A 23,877-nucleotide genomic window follows, 5' to 3' on the forward strand; every position below is an offset into this window, starting at 1 on the left:
GAAGTAAAAATGGCTCGTTCATTTCACTCCAAATTCCAATCGACAGACATCCGACTGGTCTGCACCCGATGAACCCGCTCCAAAGCGTGGGAAAATATCAGTCGGCTGGCAAGGTTATGGCGTCTGTACTTTGGGATGCGCATGAAGTAATTTTCATTGACTACCTTGGAAAAGGAAGGACTATCAACAGCGACAAATACATAGAGTTATTGAACCGTTCCACAGATAAAATCGCCGAAAAACGGACGCATTTGAAGAAAAAGGAAATGCTGCTTCACCAAGACCATGCACCGTGTCACAAGTCAGTGAAAACGATGGCAAAAATCCATGAATTGCGCTTCGAATTGCTTCCCCATCCACTGTATTCCATATATCCACTGTAGCGACTATTTCCGATTCTCAGATCTCAAAAGAATGCTCGCTGGAAAAAAATGTTCGTCGAATGAGGAGGTGATTGCCAAAACTGAGGCCTATTTTGAAGCAAAGGGTAAATCGTACAAAAATAGTATCGAAAAGTTGGAGGGTCGCTGTAATCAGTGTATCACCCTTGATGGGAATTATAATGAGTAAAGAAAGGTAATTTTGCCATTGAAATGTGTTTTACTATGGTAGGCCGGTTACTTTTATATATATATATATATATATATATATATATATATATATATATATATATATATATATTGCATTATCAAGTTTTGTTCATATAAAACTCGTATACATAGTAATAAATATTGTTTGTTTACGGAAACAAAAACGCTGTTTTCCAGTAAAGTAAAGTACGTCCCATAAATTCTGTAAAAATATAAAATTATGCGAAGCATTCGACCATTACCAAATGGGATAAATGCGAATAAACAAAATGCGAAACACGCTTTTTGCATTGGAAAATCTCGGAATATGAGAAGACTTCCTTAGGGTTAATTCAGGATATAATTATAATATATAACAGTAAACCGTATTAAACAGATTTAAGAGATTATTTTTGTATCATCATCATTTTATAAATTAATATCGTCAAACCAATGTATTATATGGCTTTAGATTTATTCATATATTTAATTATCATTTTAGTTCTTATAAACTTCTTATGAGAAAAGAGAAATACCTAATAATGCAAAACATGACACTACGATTTAAGTTATTTATAAAAGTTATAAGCAAGCTATGCAATATTATATTTAAAAATACGATTCACAGTAGTTTCCAAAAAGGCACAAACAAGATATGCTAGATTTTATATACAATAAAATGCCATCAAAGCCTTCCATGAATAAAAATTAAATACATTCCAATCAAAAATACGCCGGGTTTGTAACTAAAAATTTACTGTCTCTGTATTACGAAACAGAAGAAAATGCAGGCAAGAATGACGAAAAAAAGAAAATTAGTATTCACAGCATCGATACGAACACAAACCCGTTAAGCAACGAAATGTTTTGAGTTTCATGGTAATGGAGAGTTAGATTCATTGCTTAGAATTACAGTGGGGTTAAAATAAGCTTCAAAAAAGCGAAGAAGTGAGATGTGCGGAAATAATATGGTAATATATATGTATAACTCTGTTGATTTTGTTTATTGTGTTTTAAATGAAATTATTAAAAGTATAAGTTCTGACGTATTGATCAATATATCTTGTTAATAACACACAAATTTTGTCAACAAATAACATTATACTTCATATATTAACTTCATTCATATATTAATATTAACATATACAAAAAATATTAATAAGCCAGTAAATTATACTGCTTTCAAAGGTTTGAAATTGGGTGTTTTATATTTGGGAATAAAGTGGACCTTTATAGATTCTGTTTACATATCACTGAAAAAACAACCGATTTTGGAGGACTGTCGCAAACTTTGTTCTTAAACGAATTACGGATATTATTAAAATTAATGTGATGGCGATTGTAATGATTACTATATTGGTGATATTTGAGAATTGTTTTGAATTGTTTCCTGTTCTTTTAGATGAACACCTAAATTAAAAACTAAATTTAATTTGTGAAATAGATTAATTACAATATATTTCCATAGAACTATAAATGCCATATAAGAAATAATAATAGTAATTTGCCTCAGCTTAACAAAAAGCTACGCACACCTAGTAATATAGTCAAAATTTACACGATTTCTCTAGTTCATACTTCTTAGTACCATAAATGTAACAGGGCCTATTAACGTTTTATTTTTCTAATATCGAAAGCAAATTTTAAATATATATTTAAATTAAAATTATTAATTAAATATAGATATTTAACTAAAAGAATGTCTTTCTTAAAATATTTATTAAAATTACTTTTGTCAGTATAATAGCAATATCGAAGACCCAATAAAACCAATAAAAGGGCTAACTTATGTAAAGTACTATAAGTCAGTCTCAACTCGATATTCTTGATATGTGTTAATTAATATAGAACGTAAGCAAAGATTGCACGTTGTTTCTCTAACAGTCAAGTCAATATATAGAAATATGACAGGCCAATTGAAAAGTCCCCATCCGACCATATTAAAACATATTTTTTTGGATTTTTTTTTGTTCAACATAATTCCCTTCAAAGGTGATACACTGATTATAGCGACCCTCCAACTTACCATTTTCGTAGTACGATTTGTCAAAATAGGCCGCAGTTTCGGCGTTCACCTCTTCGTTCCACGAAAATGTCTTCCCAGCGAGCATTCTTTTAAGATCTGAGAACAGGAAATAACGCTATGTAGTAGTAGCTGTTGATGGTCCTTCCTTTTTTAAGGTAGTCAATGAAAATTATTCCATGCGTAAGCCAAAATACGAACGTGAGAAACTTGCCAGCCGACTGTTGAGTGTTCCCATGCTTTGGAGCTGGTTCATCGTGTGCAGTCCACTTGGATGACCGTCGATTGGACTTGAGAATGAAATGATGGAGCCATGTTTCATCTATTGTTACACATCAATGAAAAAGCTTGGGCTTATTACGCTTGATCATCTTCAAACACTGCTCCGAATCACCAACTCGGCGTTGTTTTTGGTCAGAAGTGAGCTCGCGCTGCACTTCCACTTTACACAGATCCGTCAAATACCCAAATATTCGTGAATGGTATGATATACACAGTCACTTAATATTTTTAGAGTTTATGCTATTTCATTCAATTTCAATTTACGGTCATTCAAAATAATGTTGTGTATTTTTTAAATGTTTTCGTCGGTAACAACCCTTTTGGGCGTCCACTGCGTTCACCGTATTTAGTGCTCATTTCACCACGTCTAAACTTAAGATACCAATCCTTGATGGCTGATTATCCTGGCGAAGTGTCCGGAAATTCGAGCAACAAGTTTTTGCTTCAACTGTATTTTTTTCCTTCAAAATACAATATTTTATCAACACGCGAAATTCCATTTTATCCATTTTTTCCACAATAACAAAAGTTTTAATTGCTATAAATAACTAGTTAATGATCCGACAGCTGTTAAATTTATACACGCATCTTTTAAGGGTTAGGGCTAACTAAAAAACGTGAGGATTTAATTATCGTATCGCCATCTATGAGTCAGGCCGGGGACTTTTCAATTGACCTCTTAGGTATAATTTCACGTATGACCTAAATGTTGTGTTTTTATTCTTTTTTTTTATTATTAAACCTCTCGGAGCTATAGCTCAACTTGCACCTTGCCAATTCTTTCTAATATATTTCTCACTAAAGAACAACGTTAATTACACAAGTTTGCTTAACTATACGCGTATCAAGACTGGTTCTAGTTTTCCAGTTTCTTTTACAACGTGTCAGTTGACAAGAGGAAATGACGCTCAAAAATCATGTCAAATGCACTCATATTCATATTCATATGCATAATATTTATTACAGGTTATTAGCCTATCTGTTGAAATGCAATCTGATTTCACAGAATTTTGCAGTATTTTGTGTTTGTAGGCTAGCAGTTGGCATGATGATTGATTTATGTTGGATAACAAAACTCAAGCTATATAAAACGTTCGGTTCTACCACTGTCCATGGCAGACTATTTTTATTCAATAAATTGTTATTAATGGTCAAATCTGGTTAAATAAAGAATTTGTTGAATATTTTGAAACCAAGAACCAATTCCACAAATTTTCTACACTTGGATTCAATCCTCAATTTACCTTATAAACAACTTCTGGTTGCTCAGGTCCAACCCCGTTTTTACTTGTATTAGCTAAACGACCATCATGTTCAACATCTTCACAACTTGTAGAACAAGTAGAATGAAAAGAAAGAAAACATACTTGTGGTGAACCCTTTCAAATATTTTCCCAAATCACTTGTCGATGAATGTATGAAAAAGTAATTAACTGTACTTCCTTAGTTAATGATACTTCCTTAGAGGGTTATTAAAATAGTGTGTAGTCAAATTTACCATCGATATTCGTTTTGAGTCCATGAATTTAAATTCTGGGTAATATGTTGATGTTCTGCAGAAAACAATAATTCTTTATATATATGTATATATATATATATATATATATATATATAGAAAAAATAACTAAATTATTGGAAATGTGTAAGGATGTGGTATATGAGTGAAAAAGGCATGGCGCTTTGTGAACGATGAGGAAATTTAAAAAGCACAAAACACCAAACATTTTTTTTTAAGTAATAATGAATTATTTCAATATTTTCATTAATTTTTTAATAACAAATCGTGTACCGTTGCACAGCCGTGACGGCTTCAAATTAGGAAGCAAAATAATTGGATATCCTACGTTCAATTGTAAGTTATGCGTTGGTATGCCTGGCAAATCCTGTGAGTTCAAAAACTCTGTTGGAAAAGTGATAGAAAACTAAAAATTTAGGGTAGTATGTATTTTTAATGCCACATAATAAATAAATTCCAAAAATTAAAAAAAAAATTGGGTTGGACACCAAATAAACTAAAATAACTAAAATAGATAGTTGCTTATTATCAGACCTACGGAATATGCATAATAATTTCATAAGAATCTGTTGAGCCGTTTCGGAGGATTATGAGAACGAACATTGTGACATGAGAGTTTTATATATGAGATTATATATTTGTCTATATATATATATATATATATATATATATATATATATATATATATATATATATATTTGATTATCCGCCTGATGCTCAACACAGATAATCTGAGATTTTTGATTTAACAATTTTTGAAATAGAGGTACACAACACTCCCTATAATCTCTAATCTTTGAATACTATGATCTAGTTTTGATTATAATTTTGAGGCAATACTTTTTTTTACTTTTACAATATTATTCTTCATTTTCTGCATCCAATAAATGGAGCTCAAAACAAAAAAATACCAATATCTGCAAAAATAGTTTAGAAATATTGAAGTTATAGGATTTTTACGGCCTAAGTGTCAACAAGTAAATTAAGCCAATTAAATGCCTTGTATAGGTAATCGCGATGCTTCCAATGCTTGAACCATACTATATAATTCTCCGAGCTCAGCTATAGAGCTGACTCTCTATTAGTCTATGTACCATCGATAAACTGTGATACTGTAGAGGAATTAGTACTGCATATAAAAGTGTACCAATTTATTTATTAGAATTGGTTAGCAATTTTACATTTAAATAAATGTAATCCATTTACAGCAAAACATTTTAAAGTATATAGTAAGTAGTAAATTAACACCGGACAATCTCAAACCATCCGTATGAAGACTAGGACACTATATCCAAGATGTCATGCTTTCTTGTATAAAATTACGTCCATCTTAAAGCCAACTTACGATTTCAGTATTAAGCGATTATTAGAGAGCAGTAGTTTTATACAGAAGTGCAAAATTAGCTGAATTTTTATGAATTTAGAGCAAAGCAATATTTTCGTGTTTTTGAACAACCATATTCTTGAATTGGCACCTAAAGGTTCTAAAATATAAAGCTGTCTTTATTGTATTTAAATTGATAATTGTCATAGTTTTCAGACACTGCCTAATTGAATTGAGCACACTCACTGACGCGTGATAATCTCAAAGCAAATGATGTTACACAGAAAACAACATTCCAGTTTTTTTAGAAATTACTACTGGTTATTAGGATTACAATGAAATAAAAGATGTTAGGAAGAAATTCAGACAATTTCGACAACAACACTACCACCTCGTACTCAAAGCCTACACTCTATTGTGCTGTTCCATAATTAAAGTTAATACTCAACTATATTTTAATATTTCTATACAAACATTTCTTTTAGACATTTTTCTGTTCGGATAAACGCCTTTCTGAATAAAAATAATTTAATAAATACGAATGCAATTCAAATAACAGCATCCGATAAGACAAAACTTGTTTATTTATTTCGTCGGAGTAAAAATTACGACAGCCCAAACAACGTAATCTGAATAATTCATTTTCGCAGATGCAAAGACTATATAATTTGCTTGTTTTTAGGTTTATTGTGTGATTTTGTTTATCTAAAACTCCACCCTGAAAGTTATTTCATATTCAGCAAGACGCGTAATCTCTGAAATAATGCAATCAGTTGTCTTAAGACTTTGGGAGAGATAATTGCAATTGAGAATTCAAATGTCGCTTTAGAAACTAAAATACAAATGGTAAGAATTTAATATATTCGTTATAAAGAGCTATATAAAATTTAAGAGAAAATTTATATAATCTTATAATTTTTTTATCTGGCTATTTTGAAACGTTTTCAGTAGCTTTATAGTTTTCAACTACATTCATTTATTTGGTATACATAAAAATGGTTTAATGGTGAATGTGGATTATATTAATTAGTGAAAGTTGTGTCATTCCTATAGTTTTGCGAGCTTAAAAGTAAAATTGGTGACTAGTCTTCGATGTTTAACAAAATTTAACCAAAATAATTTTTCGCAAATTATGTCATTATATTGCAATAACTCACTCATCTTCTGATGAATTTAAATATACTCAATATATATATAAGCAGTTTATCTTTGTTTTTTATAACACATTATTTTTCTAAAATCCTAATTTAAAAATGATATGTTACTGAAACTTATTTTCACAGTAATATCATCATAAGATCAGAAATTTATATGATACATAACATAAATTAAAATAATAAATACCTGTATATTAAAACATATTAACATATATGCAACTTATCTCAGGAACTAACACTCACTAGCATTATTAAGTTGCATTTAATTACGTCTAATTTTCATTAACTTTCAATAAGCTACAAAGTATATATTAGTGTAAATTACTACGCCACTGGACATTATAACGAGGTATCACAAGTAAGATTATTCTCAGCCGCAGTGGTAAATGCGATGGGTCGGTCTTCCTACTGTTGCGATAGCCGCGGGTTCAAATCCTACTGGAGCATGGTCGTAAATTTATATTTGTGATTGTTCAAAATTTGTGAATGTTCTAGACAAGAGTGTAAAATCTGACAAGAAAAATTATCCCAGCCAGTAACCAGGCTGGATAAGACTGGATGTCTTCTGGCATGATGTAATTAATTTTTCAATTTGGAAATGTATATCATAGGAATGTATTTAAAATCATTAAATTAAGTGTCGGTTTTGCAAGACTTAGTTCTATAGAGTGAATAATCAAAATAATTTATAGAAGAATAAAAATTAATATAGTCACATATCTTATTGCACTATTAATTAAACACCTTAAGTTACTTATCAAAGCACTGATAAAATGTTTATAAATGCACTATTAATAATTCATAATTACGTCAACTTTTCCTATTGGTTCCCTCTATGCATATTATGTAGTTAGTTTCAATTTAATTCCTGCATATTTTCATTACTTCATTTATGTATTCTTAGTCCTTATCTTTTATACATATATCACACCTAAAGTATATATTTCAAAAACAAGAAAAAGATCAAGCTCATTGATCGATTTCTCCCTTACAGATAACTCATCTTTGGTTTGTCTTCTATGGCTTTCACTTCTACTCACCAAAAAATGAGGAATTAAAATTATATGAAAATATTTTATAACTGTTAATATTCTGTGCAACATTTATTTTAACTCTTGATGCGCAAATTAGCGTGTTTATTACCTACAATTTTCGATTAGTGTTTTGTTAAGACATATATTTACTAATAAAACCTAAAGTTAATCAGTCAATACCAATAAAATTTAAAGACAAATTTTAAGTATCTTTAGAATTCCTTCTAGTACAATTATATAGTATGCCTCCAGGCTTATATTAATTAATAACACTCCTTAAGCTAGAACATTTTTTTTTACCAGACCTCAACTTCAATCAGAAGCTGAATTCGAAAATTAAATATCTTGTGACCAAAGAAAACAGATGATTCTTGTTATTCTCTGGTTTTATTAATCTATGTTGGGATGAAAATTTCAGACATGTCGAGTTTTCCTTTCACAGCTGTATATACCTTCGGTTAAAGTGATCACGAAATTTATCACATCTCCTCCTTACCATACATCTCCAATAATTCCAACAATACGATAATAACCGACAGTAACACAAAACTCTGCTTGAAATTAAATAACTTCCTTTAATATTTTAATCACTCCCTTTCCATCTAAATAAAGTTTCAAATATAAAATTGAAGAATTGACGAACACTAGTATTATTTTATTTTATAAACTTTAAAAAAAAGAGGCGATCTTAGTACATTATTGTTGGAGAGCCAGACTCTTAGCCCACACAGCTACCTGTTAGGTTTCCTTATATATTTTGTGTCACCGATCTGACGGCTATTGGTTTCTTGAGTTGGGCGTTTTTCGATTTATTGGAATATATTTATTTGTAGCGCATTTTATACAAAAATATTAGGCCTAAAAATTGTTCATCGATATAAGCTTTAAGCGTGTCAAAATGCACGCCTCCAGTGTCCTGTCCTGTCCTCGTTTTCTTCAAAAAGGCAAGCAATTCTAACTTATGAAAATCAAGTATTCACAGCCATTATGAAGATTCGCATCAGGGTTCAAGATTAAGGTTAACACAAAAAAAATTACACTTCTTTCTATCATTTATAAACTTAATACAATACACTAACCATAACCACAACCGTAAAATAAAGTAAGAAAGTGGTAATGCCTTTTAGAAATATACACCGTCATAAACTTTTTCTGAATGAATTTTCCACGAGAACTGACGTCCCAGTTTTCTGCCACCGTCCACAATCCGAAGGGAGATCCAATGGTATCGCCAGACATTAGTATTCAACGGGGCTACGTTCCACAACAGAAAAGCAGTCAGAAAAACAAAGATTTCGGCTTACGGAACCGGAACCGAGATGGGCTCGAATAAAATTTTACCGGCAAATTTCCCGACAAGGTCGTGGCCTACTGCGAAACGAACGTGGGCCCCCGGAATCGCTAAATAATAAAGAAGTCCGACCGGATGGGGATCGGCGCGCCCGACAGAGACAACGATAACTCGGGGGGAGGTGTTTCGGCGGCGTGTTTTATTCCGGCGCCAGTCAAAGGCACGGCCAACTTTCTCGTTTTCGCTGTTTAACTTTACATTCAGCTCGGATTTGAACGATGGTCGTCGTCGCGGTAAATAACTCAAACAGTATCGCGCAAAATTATAATTAATATAACGGATTATTTGTTGTGCGCAAATGGAAAATGTAAAACTTTAAAGGTTTCCACGTTTATTTCTTCGCTTTTTGTTCCATTCTACCTTGATGCTTATGAAAATATCAAAGTTAAACAATAAGTTAGGCCTAATATAAATCTCTACAAATATCTACTCAATATCGATTCAATTGAAAAGTCCCTGGCCTACCATAGTAAAATATTTTTTTGGCAATATTTTTTTTATTCCACATAATTCCCTTCAAGGCTGTTATACTGATTATAGCGACCCTGTAACTTTTCGATACCATTTTTGTAGTACGATTTGTCCTTTGCTTCAAAACAGGCATCAGTTTCGGCAATCGCCTCTTCATTCGACGATCGAGGATAATTTATTCCCAGTGAGTATTCTTTTGAGATCTGAGAACAGAAAATAGTGGCTGGGAGCGAGATCTACAGAATACGGTGAATGAGGAAGCAATTCGAAGCCCCATTCATGGATTTTTGCCATAGTTTTCATTGACTTGTGAGACGGTGTATTGTCTTGGTGAAGCAGTCCTTCCTTTTTCTTCAAATGCGACCGTTTTTCGGCGATTTCGTCCTTCAAACGGTTCAATAACGCCATGTGATAGTCGCTGTTTATGGTCCTTCCGTTTTCAAGGTCGTCAATGAAAATTGTTGTATGCGCATCCTAAAATACTGTAACAAAATAATAAAATAATAATGATATGATGTACACGTTCTGTTGATATCTTTAGTGTGTGTGCTATTTCATTCAATTTCAATTTACTGTTATTCTAAATTATTTTGTGGATTTTTTTCATGCTTTCGTCGGTAATAACCTCTTTTGAAAACAAGAAACAGAAACTCGGCATCAAGCCAAGTTTTTGCTTCAACTGTATTTTTTCCCTTCCCCAAAGCACACGAAATTCCTTTTTATCAATTACAAAAGCTTGCTTCACTCAAAATGCTATAATTCACAAACTAATGATTAGATAGCTGTCAAATTTGTACACGTCTCTTTTGAGGGTTAGAGCTAACTAAAAAATATATGGATTTAATTCTGATAGGGCCATCTATGTGTCAGGCCAGCGACTTTTAAATTGATATGTATCGATTGATCTTAAATTTATATTTTAAATAAATAAATAAATATATATATATATATATATATATATATATACTATATCAAATACAATCACAAGACCGTTTATAGATCTTGGACACTAGATCGCTTCAAATATTGGATTATGTGTACCAGGCCTATAATTTGTAAGAATTAAATATCTGTATCTTGTAGTGATTACAACGATCCTTGTATGTGAAAAATTTATCTTTGTATCAGTTTAAGATGTTATTAACTTATTACCGATTCAAAAATTTATGTTACCAATATACTTTTCCCCTATATTAGTTTGAAACTAGTTATGAGATTGTCCAGTACAATATGCGTTGCACCAGACGACATCATTTGGAAACAACCAGCATATTTTTGAATCTCGACAACAAAAAACTAAAAAGTTCACAGCTGCAATGTCGAGCCTTTGAGACAGTGACAATGACACGTTTTATGGAAAATCCAAATTGTTGCTTTTGCAATTATCATCATATAAACTTGCCCTGGACTTTGGCAAATATATCGCATGGTTAGGAAGCTGATAATAATGATAATAACGTTTAATCAACATGTGTAAACATTTTTATCTAACACTTTAATTATTCTCAGATTCTCTCGCTGAAGAAGACAGGTTAGTTCCAATGGATAGTGAAATTTAATTATTGAATGTATGAACCGTTTGATTCTATTTATTTTGTACATCTCTCAGAATATTTATGTAATTAAAAAAGATGCTGCTCTGCAAGTCGATAAAGGAAATAGTGCGAAAAGGTGGTAGATAAATTGAGATAGGTCGGGCGACTACGCCGGGTCCATCGTCCGAAAGCACACACACACACACACACACACATACATATATATATATATATATATATATTTAAAAAGACATAATTTTATACGAGTTATGAAATACTATATTTTTTTTTTTTTATGGACATGTGGAATGGCTGTACAAAACAACAATTGTGGCGCAAATCCATTACGGCACAAACCAAACCCCTATCTCTAGATGTCTCACTCGTTACACCATTCAATCTTAATACAAACACATGGCCCCGAATCCTCGAATACACACACCGCTAGGGCCAGGGCCGTATCAGTCACGCGATATAACATATGCACATTTAATTATACACATAATTTAGTTAAACGAAGCTATCTTTATCATTTTGGTTTATGCCAACGGCTAAAATACGTATATTGTAATTGATAATAATGTATGCGATAATAGTTGTTCGATAATAAAAGGTTTGTTTTAAACCATATCGAAATAAAAAACCTAGCAATACTGAAACTAAAAGTTCAAGGTAGTAAGAATCAAGATGTTATTGATGAAATATACTTTCTTTGAATTAAGAAATTAGAAGCAAAATCTAAGAATTACGTTACATTTTTTAAATTTATATCGGATAAGTTTATAAACAGTGCTTCATTTTTAATGGTATTATGCAGTGACAACTTATCTGTAAAAGTGATATACTTAGCCTATGAAGTTATATGTTTTATCAGCGCATTAAAAATAAAAGATGGTTTTTATTTGTCTTTGGGGTAAAATAAAATCTCCTTCTGTCATACAGGTTATACGAATTTTCCCTGTTATTAAAATAAATGTGTCGCTCAGAGTAAGAGGTAAACATACGTTTTCTTATTTCCTTTCAGCCGAAATTCACAATGTATTCTCGAATTGAAGTACAGTGTTAGATATCAAACAGTGGAAACATGAAGACTTACATCAATTTGCTGTATTTGCTTTCGATTCTAATACAAGGAGTAATGTGTAGGAGGTCGCACGATCAAAGGCACCGGAGATATTTCAACAATCATTTTCATGTCAAGGCCGAGAAGTTATATCTAAACGAACACGAATACGCCAGAGGAATTAAGGAAGAGATTCGTTCAGATGTGCATAAGATTCGGCATCACCACGACGAAATTCACTGGCCCGTGAAAAGAATTGCGGTCGTCGAAGGTGACATAATCTTGGGAGGGCTAATGATGGTTCATGAACGTGAGGATTCGGTGACGTGTGGACCGATAATGCCTCAAGGTGGAGTGCAAGCGTTGGAGGCTATGTTGTATACATTGGACAGACTGAATAACGCCGAGAATAAGTTACTACCGGATATTGTATTAGGTGCTCATATTCTGGATGATTGTGACAAAGACACTTACGGTTTGGAGATGGCAGTAGACTTTATCAAAGGTAAGATATTTAATAATCCAATTTTTTATCTAAAAAGCGAGATTATATAAAATTAAAATACAATTTGGTTATTTCCTCAAAGCGCTTTATTAGACCTAATAATATTTTCCCGGGTTAATCATAACACTTTAGAGTTTTGTGGAGGAGAATGGAGACTTTATTAGTGTATAACAAGAATATCAAGTTTTAATTCTTTTCGTATCATTTTATATTAGGAAATGTCTTGATGGATTTTATAATTTTTTTACAAACTATAATGCACACTAGACTAATTATTGGTAGCTATATAAAAATTAGAGGAGAGTAACCAAATATGGGCTACTATTCTGTTTGTGCCTCAAAAATATAAAACTATTTAATAAACTTATTATATCTTGTACGAAAATAACAATTATAAATGTTTATCTTTTAAGAGATCGAATTGATTTGGTAGACGGAAGAAATCATATAATTTATTTACAAAAATCAAATATCCAGGTGTCATACTCTGACCGAGCACAGTCATTATGTCCCCAGAGCTTACACATTAAACATCGAATCCACAGTTCTACTGCTGGGTTTTCGCAAAAAGTTCCTGACAAAGCATACATGCTGTATCGGCAGAGTCAGCTTCACATTCATTTTCGTCCCTGGTCTTGGTTTTCTTATTTTCTATACTTTTGCTTAGGTTTCTTATCTTTTGTTTTACTTCCTTTTTCAGTTTTCTTAATTGTTTCAATAAGGTCATTTTTATATGGACACGTTTAACCGAGGACATAGCAGTTTTTCTACCTCTATCAGATGTCTTTCTGGCTTTTGGCACGGGACTTATGTCATATGGAGATACTAGACCCAAACTCCTACGATCAATGCCTGAAGACAATGGTTGACAGTCATATGTTGGTGTATCTCCAGTTCAAGAAGTAGATTCTTCTGTTGGAGTCTCAGATCTAGACCTCAAGTCCGGTGATTCACTCGAAATCAAATTCTCATCATTATGAATAGAAGTCAATGGTATAAGCGGGAATCTTGGATTGTTAGTCGATGATTCTTCATTATTGCGTGTAGATATTTTCGGAGTAAAATCTCTACATCCATTTTTGACAGCATTTTTGGTCTATAGTCATCATCTTTAAAATTATTACAAACTTTCCTGGACCTACATAGGAGATTATGAGACATCCCGTTAAGGTTTCCTTTTTATTACACTAATAAATTAAAATACACAAAATAATCTAAAGTAATTCTCAAAGATATATAAAAACACATACCGAAAAACTTGACGTAAATAAACAATACAAATTATATCACCTAATAATGGCCGTTAACTACTTAGGTTACAATTACTAATACCGAGGTCGAACGAGAGAGAAACACACATACAGCTGTTGCATTGGGACCCGATTGTTCCATATAACTTTCCCTTCTAAATTCCTTTATTCTATGGTCAGAATGTTAATGAAATTTTTGAAATTATCTATGTGAACCGACCTTTCATCTCATGATATCGCTGCAGAATCAAATAATAGGCAAGTCACAGTTTTGAATCAGTTATATAGGTATCTATAACAAAAGAAACTCGACACTTAGGTTCTACATAAATTTACATTAGAATATTTAATGGAATATATTTCCCTTTTTGAATCGCTGCTGTACCGAAATAAAATCGAACCATTTTTTAAATCGGCGATTACGGATGCTGAACAGAGTGTATCACCTGCGAAGTCCGAAGAAGCCACTAACACTTGTACTGCTCTCACTAAAGCCAAAGAAAGTGAATATAGAATATTATGCTCGTCGGAATTATAAAGACATTGCTTTGTTGACTATTGGTGAAAAATTAATATTAAAGGATTTAAGGAATCGCTATTGACTACAATTTATGCGTTTGGGTCGAGCACTACGCGAAAAAGCCACCGGAATATATCCAAGTTTACAACAGTATTATTCTTCTTCAGAATAACAATGCTTGATAACATGTTACAAATTCGGACGAAATATATTTGGAAACTTTAGAATAGAATAAACTTTTGTTTTGAGTATTGTGAACAGATGCATTATATTAATAGTAACTTGTTTTCTGCCATTTTTTCACACATTCTTGTATCTCTTATTGTTGTTTTCATCAATTTCCAAGAGTTTTAACTACTTCTAAGTACTATAGCTCCTTCGTTAAACCTATTTTTTAAGATCTATTCAATACATTTTATATAATCCGCAAAGCTTCGCATCTTGTCGACCAGTTATCAATTTTAAGTGGATACATTACAGCTTCAATTATATTGTTTTGGAATTAACCTTTATTTGACTCTAATCATAACAAGAGTTAAACTATTTACTTACATCGGTATACCGAGATTCTAATCAATTCTATTTCACTCAATATTAGATACCCTATCTCTAAATTAAATTAATAATTAAACAAAAACTTCCAGCTTGATATATAACTCAAGGGTGTTATTATATGCCAATTAATATTTGTTGATGTACAAATATAAAAATATGATACAAAAAACTAGGTTAATTAAAGTGCCTCACACCGTATGTTTTTCTAGACATTTAATTAGAAAACGTTTATTGTAAATTACAGAGGGGATTATTTCTGAAAACACGTGCTTGTTTGTCAGATCTAAATAGGTTTACATTGTTCGGAATATGTGATAAAATCCAATATATAATTATAATTAGATTCCACTGTAGACAGGACTTTTGTTAAACAAACTAAAAGAAGTGAATTTTTATACCATCGTGGAGTCAACCATATGTCAACCATATATACCATATTGCAAAAGAGCTTTATTGAAGGTTGTGAAAAGTACTTATAACTAATTTATTCAATATAAGGATTGATTCAATTAAATGAACTAAATCATTTGAAAACGTTTGCTATAAAAGTATATTCAGTTGCACATGCCCAAGTACATTTTAGTGTATTCGCCTGATCTAATACTATGTTATTTTCATCCGATAATAAAATTGCAAGTTGCATTGTTGGATCGATTTTGATCTCATCCTAAAGGTTTATGTAATTATTATTAAAGATGTCCGTACAGTCTAAAAATAACTAAAATTTACTATTTTATTGATGATGATTTGTTGATAGTCTAGTAAAAAGAAAGTCTTTTTTTATAGCTTTTAGATATTATTTTATTTTTAGATTTTGATTTTAGATTTAGATAGAGATATTTTCTTATAGAGGGCCTAAATAGATTGTTTCTCTTTCTGTAGAAGGCATATTGGTTTCCACTAGATGGTACTAGAAAGCAGAGATGTTATTCTAAAGAAAAATTATGTGACAGATTTGTAAAGGGTCAATTCATTTTGTTTGAAATCATGTCAAAGATAGATACCAGAAAAGAGAAACTCGGAATAGGGAAAAGGGACAAAGCAAGCCAGGCAGATGAAGATCTCAATAATATTTGCGGTTTTGACGCCATAACAGCCGATCATAGGCAATTTTTGCCTTTTCGATTCCATTCAGGTAATTTCGATGTTAATTTTTTTTTATTAATCTCTTAGAACTTCAACAATCTGGCCGTGGGCAATAAGTATTAATATGTGGTTGTCATAATATAATATAACTATCCTGACATGTAGAAGATCGCTTCAGTAAGTGATCTGCTGTACAAAGTTATATTCTAAATCTTATTCTAGAAACTATCCTAATTTATTTTAAAAATTATTCTAACTTTTTCTAGAGATTTTTATATTTCACTCTATGTAGACACATAGAGACGCAATACGGTACTATGCGTTTGAGTCTACAGACTTCACTGTGGTTGCGCATATTTAACTGTTTGGTGAGTACTTTGGAATCCACTAACAATCTTTCAGAGTACTTTGCACTATAACTTTGAATCACACTCTTTATGGGTTATAAGGGATATTGCGTTGAATTAGTTTGTTGGGGGATGTTAAAAAATGCATCGAGTTTTGGCTAATTGGTCGGATTGGGAAATAGTTATATACTATATGTATTGTATGTACTGTGAATATTTGAACTTTGTTGATTAGAACAATAAATATCAAGCTACACTATAATGTGGATTCCTAAAGTTATTATGCGTTCATCCTAGTATCTGGACCTGACCTCAAGTTATCACTATCAGTTACTGTTCATATTAAACTTTTTTCTGGTGAATAAATTAGTTCAAGAGATACCGTTAAATTCCATTGACCCAGGTTTTTCATAAGTAGGACAAGGTTTTCAACGAGAGAGGTGTGATTAATTTACCTTAAAAATGTTAAAGTTATCCAAAATGGCAATATTGACTTCAATTCAGCGACATAAAATTACTTTTTTTTCGACTGTTCTCTGGAGTTTTCTTCTTTTAATGATATTTCATAGTAACAACCTGATTTTTATTATCATTGGTTGGCAGAAAAGCGAAAATAGAAAACAGTTAAGAAACTTAAGCTAATATTTAAGAAACATTTAACATCATAATTCATATACTGTTATAATATACCATAATGCTAGAACCATCCTGTATATACACTTATATTAAACAAATAATTACTAGCAATTAAAATTGAAATTACCAAAGAATAAATGAAGAAGAAAAAGTTTATAGGCATCAAAGTGTTGAAAATAAATAACTTTGTTTCAGCTAATTTGTTTTGAGCCCAAGAAAAAAATGTATATCAGCCCAACAAACTGGAAAAGGAAGGAGCGAGGATGTGAGAAAAAAAAGAACGAGAGAAAGTTTCCTGCTCTGTAGGCTAATTTTCTAAGTCGATTCCGGCGAGCGGCAAACTTTCTGCTTTTCCCTCGGTTCTCGGCCAGAGGGCTACGTAACATTGTTAGCTCTGTTTTTAATTTAATTACTATTTTCTCTACTTGTTTCGGTTCTAAATTAGCCGGGATTGTATCAAACAAACGCTCTACTGATAAAAGGATTTAAGAAGGTGTCTGCAATTAGACGAAATGACGGAATAATGGCGGTTTATTCGACTGTTTTGTTATCTGTAGGCGTATAGTATGATGTAAAAGGAAAAACAAAGCAAGGATTTATATTACGATATATACGATAGCTTAGCACTAATTTAATTAAGCATAGTTCAAAATATCATCAGAAATTCTTTTGAAATTATCTTAATGTGGCTGGTGTTATCTTTTTTAAATGAGTGATTATTAAAGTAAGACAGTAATCTGATATATTCCTTTTGCTTTTCTAACTTTTTCTTTTGCGATTTCAACGTCCATAGGGAGGCGTAGTACCTATTGTGTACACATGTTATGGCTTCCTAGTTTGTATATTATATATAGCCAGCCAATAGATTCCAATATATTTTAGATGACTGAGGGATTATTTTGATCTAAATCATTGAGGAATCTGCAATGTGTTTTTATATAACAGCGATGTAATGCTATTCTGTTTAGTATTTTTATTTTTCTTTAACTTTTTACCAACTAATATTTATAGTCAATTCAATTCAAAACAACAATGTACCCACGTGACCTGTCGATACATCGCAATGTTGCCGCAGCAACTCTGAATTTTGACATTTTGACTCATACATATAACTATAATTTAGAAATTATAATCTAAATAAAATAAAGAAACAAAAATGTTATGTATTATCGTTTACTTTAACATTATAGTATCATTATAGTATTATAATATCAATCAAATGCATATATTATCGAGAGAACTTCACAAAACTATATTTATTCACTAAACTCTCCTTAATGCATTTGCCACAATACATTTATATTCTGACGGACATGCTCATAAAGCTTTCACACTCTATAATACAATTTATAACAGTTAAAGTATATTATACTAAATACTAAATACAATATATGTTATATCGCGTGACCCGTAACAATACCGAATACACATTGCATTGTAATCTAGGAGCTATGTAAACTTAACTATGTAGTAAGTGGGATAGGTTAGGTCTGATTTCTAATACATAAAAACCCCCAATGTAGTTTCTATCACCTTTCAATAAGTCGCCTCTTCTTTCCATAAAATAAAATGGTTTATTAAGCTCACATACTGTATTAAGTCAAATCTGTAAGACCTGACTTGCCTGGAAACTTAAACTGGTTAAACCGTCGTTTCTGAGGTCCAATAATGCTAAGTGAACAATTTAAATAAAAAACTATTGCGAGAAGTTTAATATATATATTTATATTAATTTAGAGCAATCTGTTCCTTTACTGTTCCTTTAATTAATTTACAATCTGAATTAATATGTGACATTTTAAACTAAAGTATTTGCTCAGTAGCTTGTGTCGCTCTGTGTTCTAATAGAGTAACTACACTAAGGTTAAAATTTAGTACAACGCGCAAAATAATCTGCTTTGAACTAACATTGTTTTACTAATGATGATTTCTCTTGAATCTTCTTATTAGATTTGTGTTGTCGGAGAGCTAGGTAGCCTCGACTGGTTAGGTAACCTTTGTAAGTTGTTACTGGCAAAATTGTTAATAAAAGAAAGCAATAAGTAGCTTAATCCTTAAATATCTCCCGACAACGCGTTGTAAAATAGATGAAGAATCATTACTGTAACTGGATGTAAACTATGTACGTATATGATATCCTGAATATATTTGGAACCCTTAACAAAATTAAAAAGTGAATGAAAATCGGCGCCAAAACGGTTTATATTTGAACTATTAAATTTCTGGTTCTGACTGGCTTCGCTATATGAAGAAATATCCCAGAAAAAATACAACTAACAGGTCAATTAAAAACTCCCCTGCCTGACACACAGATGGCGCTAATAGAATTCATATGTTTTTCATTTAGCCCTAATCCTTAAAAGATGCGTGTATAAATTTGACTGCTATCAAATCATTAGTTTGTAAATTATAGCATTTTGAGTGAAGCAAATTTTGTTATTGTGAAAAAAATAAATAAAGAGGAAATCTGCACATTGATAAAACATACCTTTTTGAAGGGAAAAAATATAGTTGGAGCAAAACTTCGCCTGATCTCGAGTTTTCGGACACCGCTCCAGGAAAATCAACTACAAAGCATTGGTATGTTAAGTTTAGACGTAGTGAAATGAGCACCGAAGATGGTGAAGGCAGTGGACGCCCAAAAGAGGTTGTTATCGACGAAAACATTTAAAATATTCGCAAAATGATGTTGAAGGGCCGTAAATTGAAATTGAATGAAATAACAGACAATCTAAAGATACCAACTGAACGTGTACATCATACCATTCACGAATATTTGGGTATGTGAAAGCCATGTGGTGCCGCGCGAGCTTACTTTTGACCAAAAACAACGACGAGTTGATAATTCGGAGCAGTGTTTGAAGATGATTAAGCGTAAAAAAACCGAGTTTGCATCGATATGTGACAACGGATGAAGCATGGCTCTATCATTTCACTCCGAAGTCCAATCGACAGTCATCCGGGTGGACTGCACACAATGAACCTGCTCCAAAGCGTGGGAAAACAGTCGGCTTGCAAGGTTATGGCGACTGTACTTTGGAATGCGCATGGAATAAATTTCATTGACTACCTTGAAAAAGGAAGGACCATCAACACTGACTATTACATAGCGTTATTGGGCCTTTTGAAGGACGAAATCATCATAAAACGGCCGCGTTTGAAGAAAAAGAAAGTGCTACTTCACCAAGACAGTGTAGCGTGTCACAAGTCAGTGAAAACGATGGCAAAAATCCGTGAATTGGCTTTCGAAGTACTTTCTCGTGAATTGGCTTTCGAAGTACTTTCTCATCCACCGTATTCTCCAGACCTGTCCCTCAGTAACTATTTCTTGTTCTCACATCTCAAAATAATGCTTACTGGGAAGAAATTTTCGTCGAATGAAGAGGTGATCGTCGAAACTGAGGTCTATTTCGAAGCAAAAGACAAATCGTACTACAAAAATGGTATCGAAAAGTCGGAGGTCGCTATAATTAGTGTATCATCCTTGAAGGGAATTATGTTGAATAAAGAAACTAATTTTACCAAAAAAAATTGTTTTACTATGGTAGGTCGGGGTCTTTTCAATTGAACTATTATGTGTCGAATTTTTAATAATAAATTTAAGATAATAAAATTATAATCAAATATAACATTATAGGGCTCACATATGATGTGTCAATCTTCACATTAAACTTTATAACTTCTAGTAATCTATATATACAATTCCTATTAAACTTCAAGTCCGAACGCGGATGGTTTACTGCAAATAATACACCGATACTCAATTCGTATGAAATAATATTATAAAGGAGAGCGACCATCGGCCACAGCAGTTCTGAAGCTATTCAATATTAAATTAGAGACATAATTGGTATGGCGTAGGCAATTAATTAGTTGACCCACCTGACGATAATGCCACTGTCGGAGTTTCTGTGGTATCAAGTATTTGGTTTAAATGCCACAACGATGTTATCCGGGTTTGAAGTTATTTATTACCTTAATTAAAATGTTCTTGGATCTAACTATAACTAACCGATACATATTCTCAAGTCACACCGGTTTAAAATTATGAAATGTTCATATCAAAACTGATTAATTGTCTTCCCAATTAAAAATACATTATTTTGGATAGTCTACAATTTATGGCTTTGAAAATTCATTCATTCAAATTTTTTTGTAATCCTGGGACTAAGCTATCGATTCAGAAGGTAAATTTGTCAACTGAATTTTCTATCTGAGAAGTTCAGGCAATTAGAGGTTTTTCAGTATTTTTTTACATATTTTAAAGTCTCCTTTTACCAACTCGGGGCTAATCTGGAATGGACTTACTCTTTAACGTGGGCTCCGAACCACGGTTCTCGGCATGAAGTTTACCGACTGGCGAGTGACCAACCTAGAAAATCATCCCAGAAGACATCCGGACTTACCCAAGCTGGTTACAGGCGTGACTGGGATGATTTTCCTTGTCGGATTTCACACTCTTGCCTAGGACAATCACAAATATGAATCAGTCACAAATATAAATTAACGACCATTCCCCAGCAGGAGAACCATTCCCCAGCAGGAGAATTCGAATCCGTAGCTATCGCAACAGTAGGAGGACAATCCTGGTGCCTTTACCACTGCGCCACCAAACCGGCTTTTCAATATTACAACAGGTCAGTAATTTCGCTTCTGATTATTAATTTTTTAAACCTTATATTCAAATGTTATAGGAGTTTATAAGTTCAAAGTTTCAAGTGCTTAATGAATATAGCTCACTAGTGTAATCTCAACAGGATGGAGCAGACTGACACAGGTCTAAAGCCAGCAATAAAGTTTTGCAAAGTAATATTTCCTGAAATATGATTTCAAAATGGATGGCTTTGAGTGACCATCGCTATTAGGTCAGTCCTCATACGAAGAATTTTTATACGAATTTCTCAAAAGTAGAGTGTTAAACAATCCAAAAACTCTAGTCGATCTAAAAACAACATTCTACAAGAAATAGTGGCGATCTTCAAATATTCAGGATATAAGTGCTATGTAAGAAAATTTTTTTCAGTATATACCGAGATATAGAAAGGTTTACTTTGTACAAAGAAAATAATGAAACTTATATTTCATAATCGAGTCCATTTTCTAATTAGAATAATTCCCTGCCGATTAACCAACTGGTACTGTTATCTCAATTGTCACAGGAATTTACGAATCACATGGCACAACTTCAGTACAGACGGAGTATGTTCACCATGAAATTACATTGGATCTCTACGCACCATCTCTATATTAATCGGCTTAGCGAAAATTTTGCCATCTTTTTTGTTAGCATCTGATGATGTGAAACTTGGCATGGTTAAGGTAATGTGCGTTTCAAATAAATAAAAGTCAATAAAAGGAAATCGCCCAAATCAAACAACTAGGAATATGCTTCAAATCGGTCACATAAACATATGAACAAACATTTTAGGTCCCTTTTGTATTGGACCTAGCCGACTCACTATATATGATTCTATACTCACGTATATGATATTATTATATGATCACGTATATATATATATATATATATATATATATATACGTGATCATATAATAATATCATATACGTGAGTATAGAATCATATATAGTGAGTCGGCTAGGTCCAATACAAAAGGGACCTAAAATGTTTGTTCATATGTTTATGTGACCGATTTGAAGCATATTCCTAGTTGTTTGATTTGGGCGATTTCCTTTTATTGACTTTTATTTATTTGAAACGCACATTACCTTAACCATGCCAAGTTTCACATCATCAGATGCTAACAAAAAAGATGGCAAAATTTTCGCTAAGCCGATTAATATAGAGATGGTGCGTAGAGATATATATGATATTATATGATATTATTATATGATCACGTATATATATATATATATATATATATATATATATATATATATATATATATATATATATATCTTATATTATTTATATTATTCTTTGAAGTTTTGAACTGTATCAGTTATTTTAATTATTTAATATATAGACTTGACTGCTTACTTTTAAATTAATCCTTTTACACCGTTATAAGGGAGATATTATTAAGTTACTGTGGTTGAATTTACCTTGCAATCGAAATTCAATAGTTAAGAAAAATTCTATTGAGAATTTTGTTTTTTTAAATTAGAGTTTTCTATAACTCTTTGGTATTTCATGAAATACTATTATAGAGAAATAGAGAGCATCCCTGTTTCCTCGAGGTCTTTTTCTCGACAAACAAAAAACTTAATTAGTCGACCGTCGCTTGGGTACGCCACCGCTGAAATTACAGTGGTATCAAATATTTGACCCGAATACCAAGACCAGAGCAATGTCGTCGATGCCTAGAGTTATTTATTTGCATTACTGAAATTGTTCGAGGTCTTTGTTTCTGCTAAACGTACTTTAGAATATATTAACGTTAATAGAACGCTTGTTATTATAATCCATCAACAACCAATTATATTTAAATTAACATGTTTTTTCAAATACTTATATAATTACATTTCAAATAGATCAAAGGACTATATTTTAATGTCTTCTAATTTGTTGTATGTAAATAAAAGATCGGATCTCTGTATATCACTAGTTAACAAAAGAAAATGTTTACCTTTTCTTTTCAAATCAAATAAAAATGCTACCGTTAACCATCAAAAATTGCCGCACGTATAAGTTATG

General features: G+C 32.0%; 1 protein-coding gene across 2 annotated transcripts in view; it reads left to right on the forward strand.

The window, feature by feature from the left end:
* The window catches only part of LOC143191719 (metabotropic glutamate receptor 2), a 609,670-nt gene that overhangs the window by 163,301 nt on the left and 422,492 nt on the right, over positions 1-23,877 (forward strand). The window contains exon 1 of one of the 2 annotated variants that reach the window (XM_076397080.1): positions 12,293-12,830. The exons of the other annotated variant lie outside the window; for it this stretch is intronic. Coding sequence (XP_076253195.1) covers positions 12,347-12,830 — 484 coding nt within the window. The 5' untranslated portion in view covers positions 12,293-12,346. Of the gene's footprint in view, positions 1-12,292; positions 12,831-23,877 lie in introns of those variants that run through there. 2 annotated transcript variants of the gene reach the window in all.

Source organism: Rhynchophorus ferrugineus, unplaced genomic scaffold, assembly GCF_030347505.1.
Source record: "Rhynchophorus ferrugineus isolate W39M unplaced genomic scaffold, kcgeb_rfMv2 rfM2, whole genome shotgun sequence".
NCBI lineage: Eukaryota > Metazoa > Arthropoda > Insecta > Coleoptera > Curculionidae > Rhynchophorus > Rhynchophorus ferrugineus.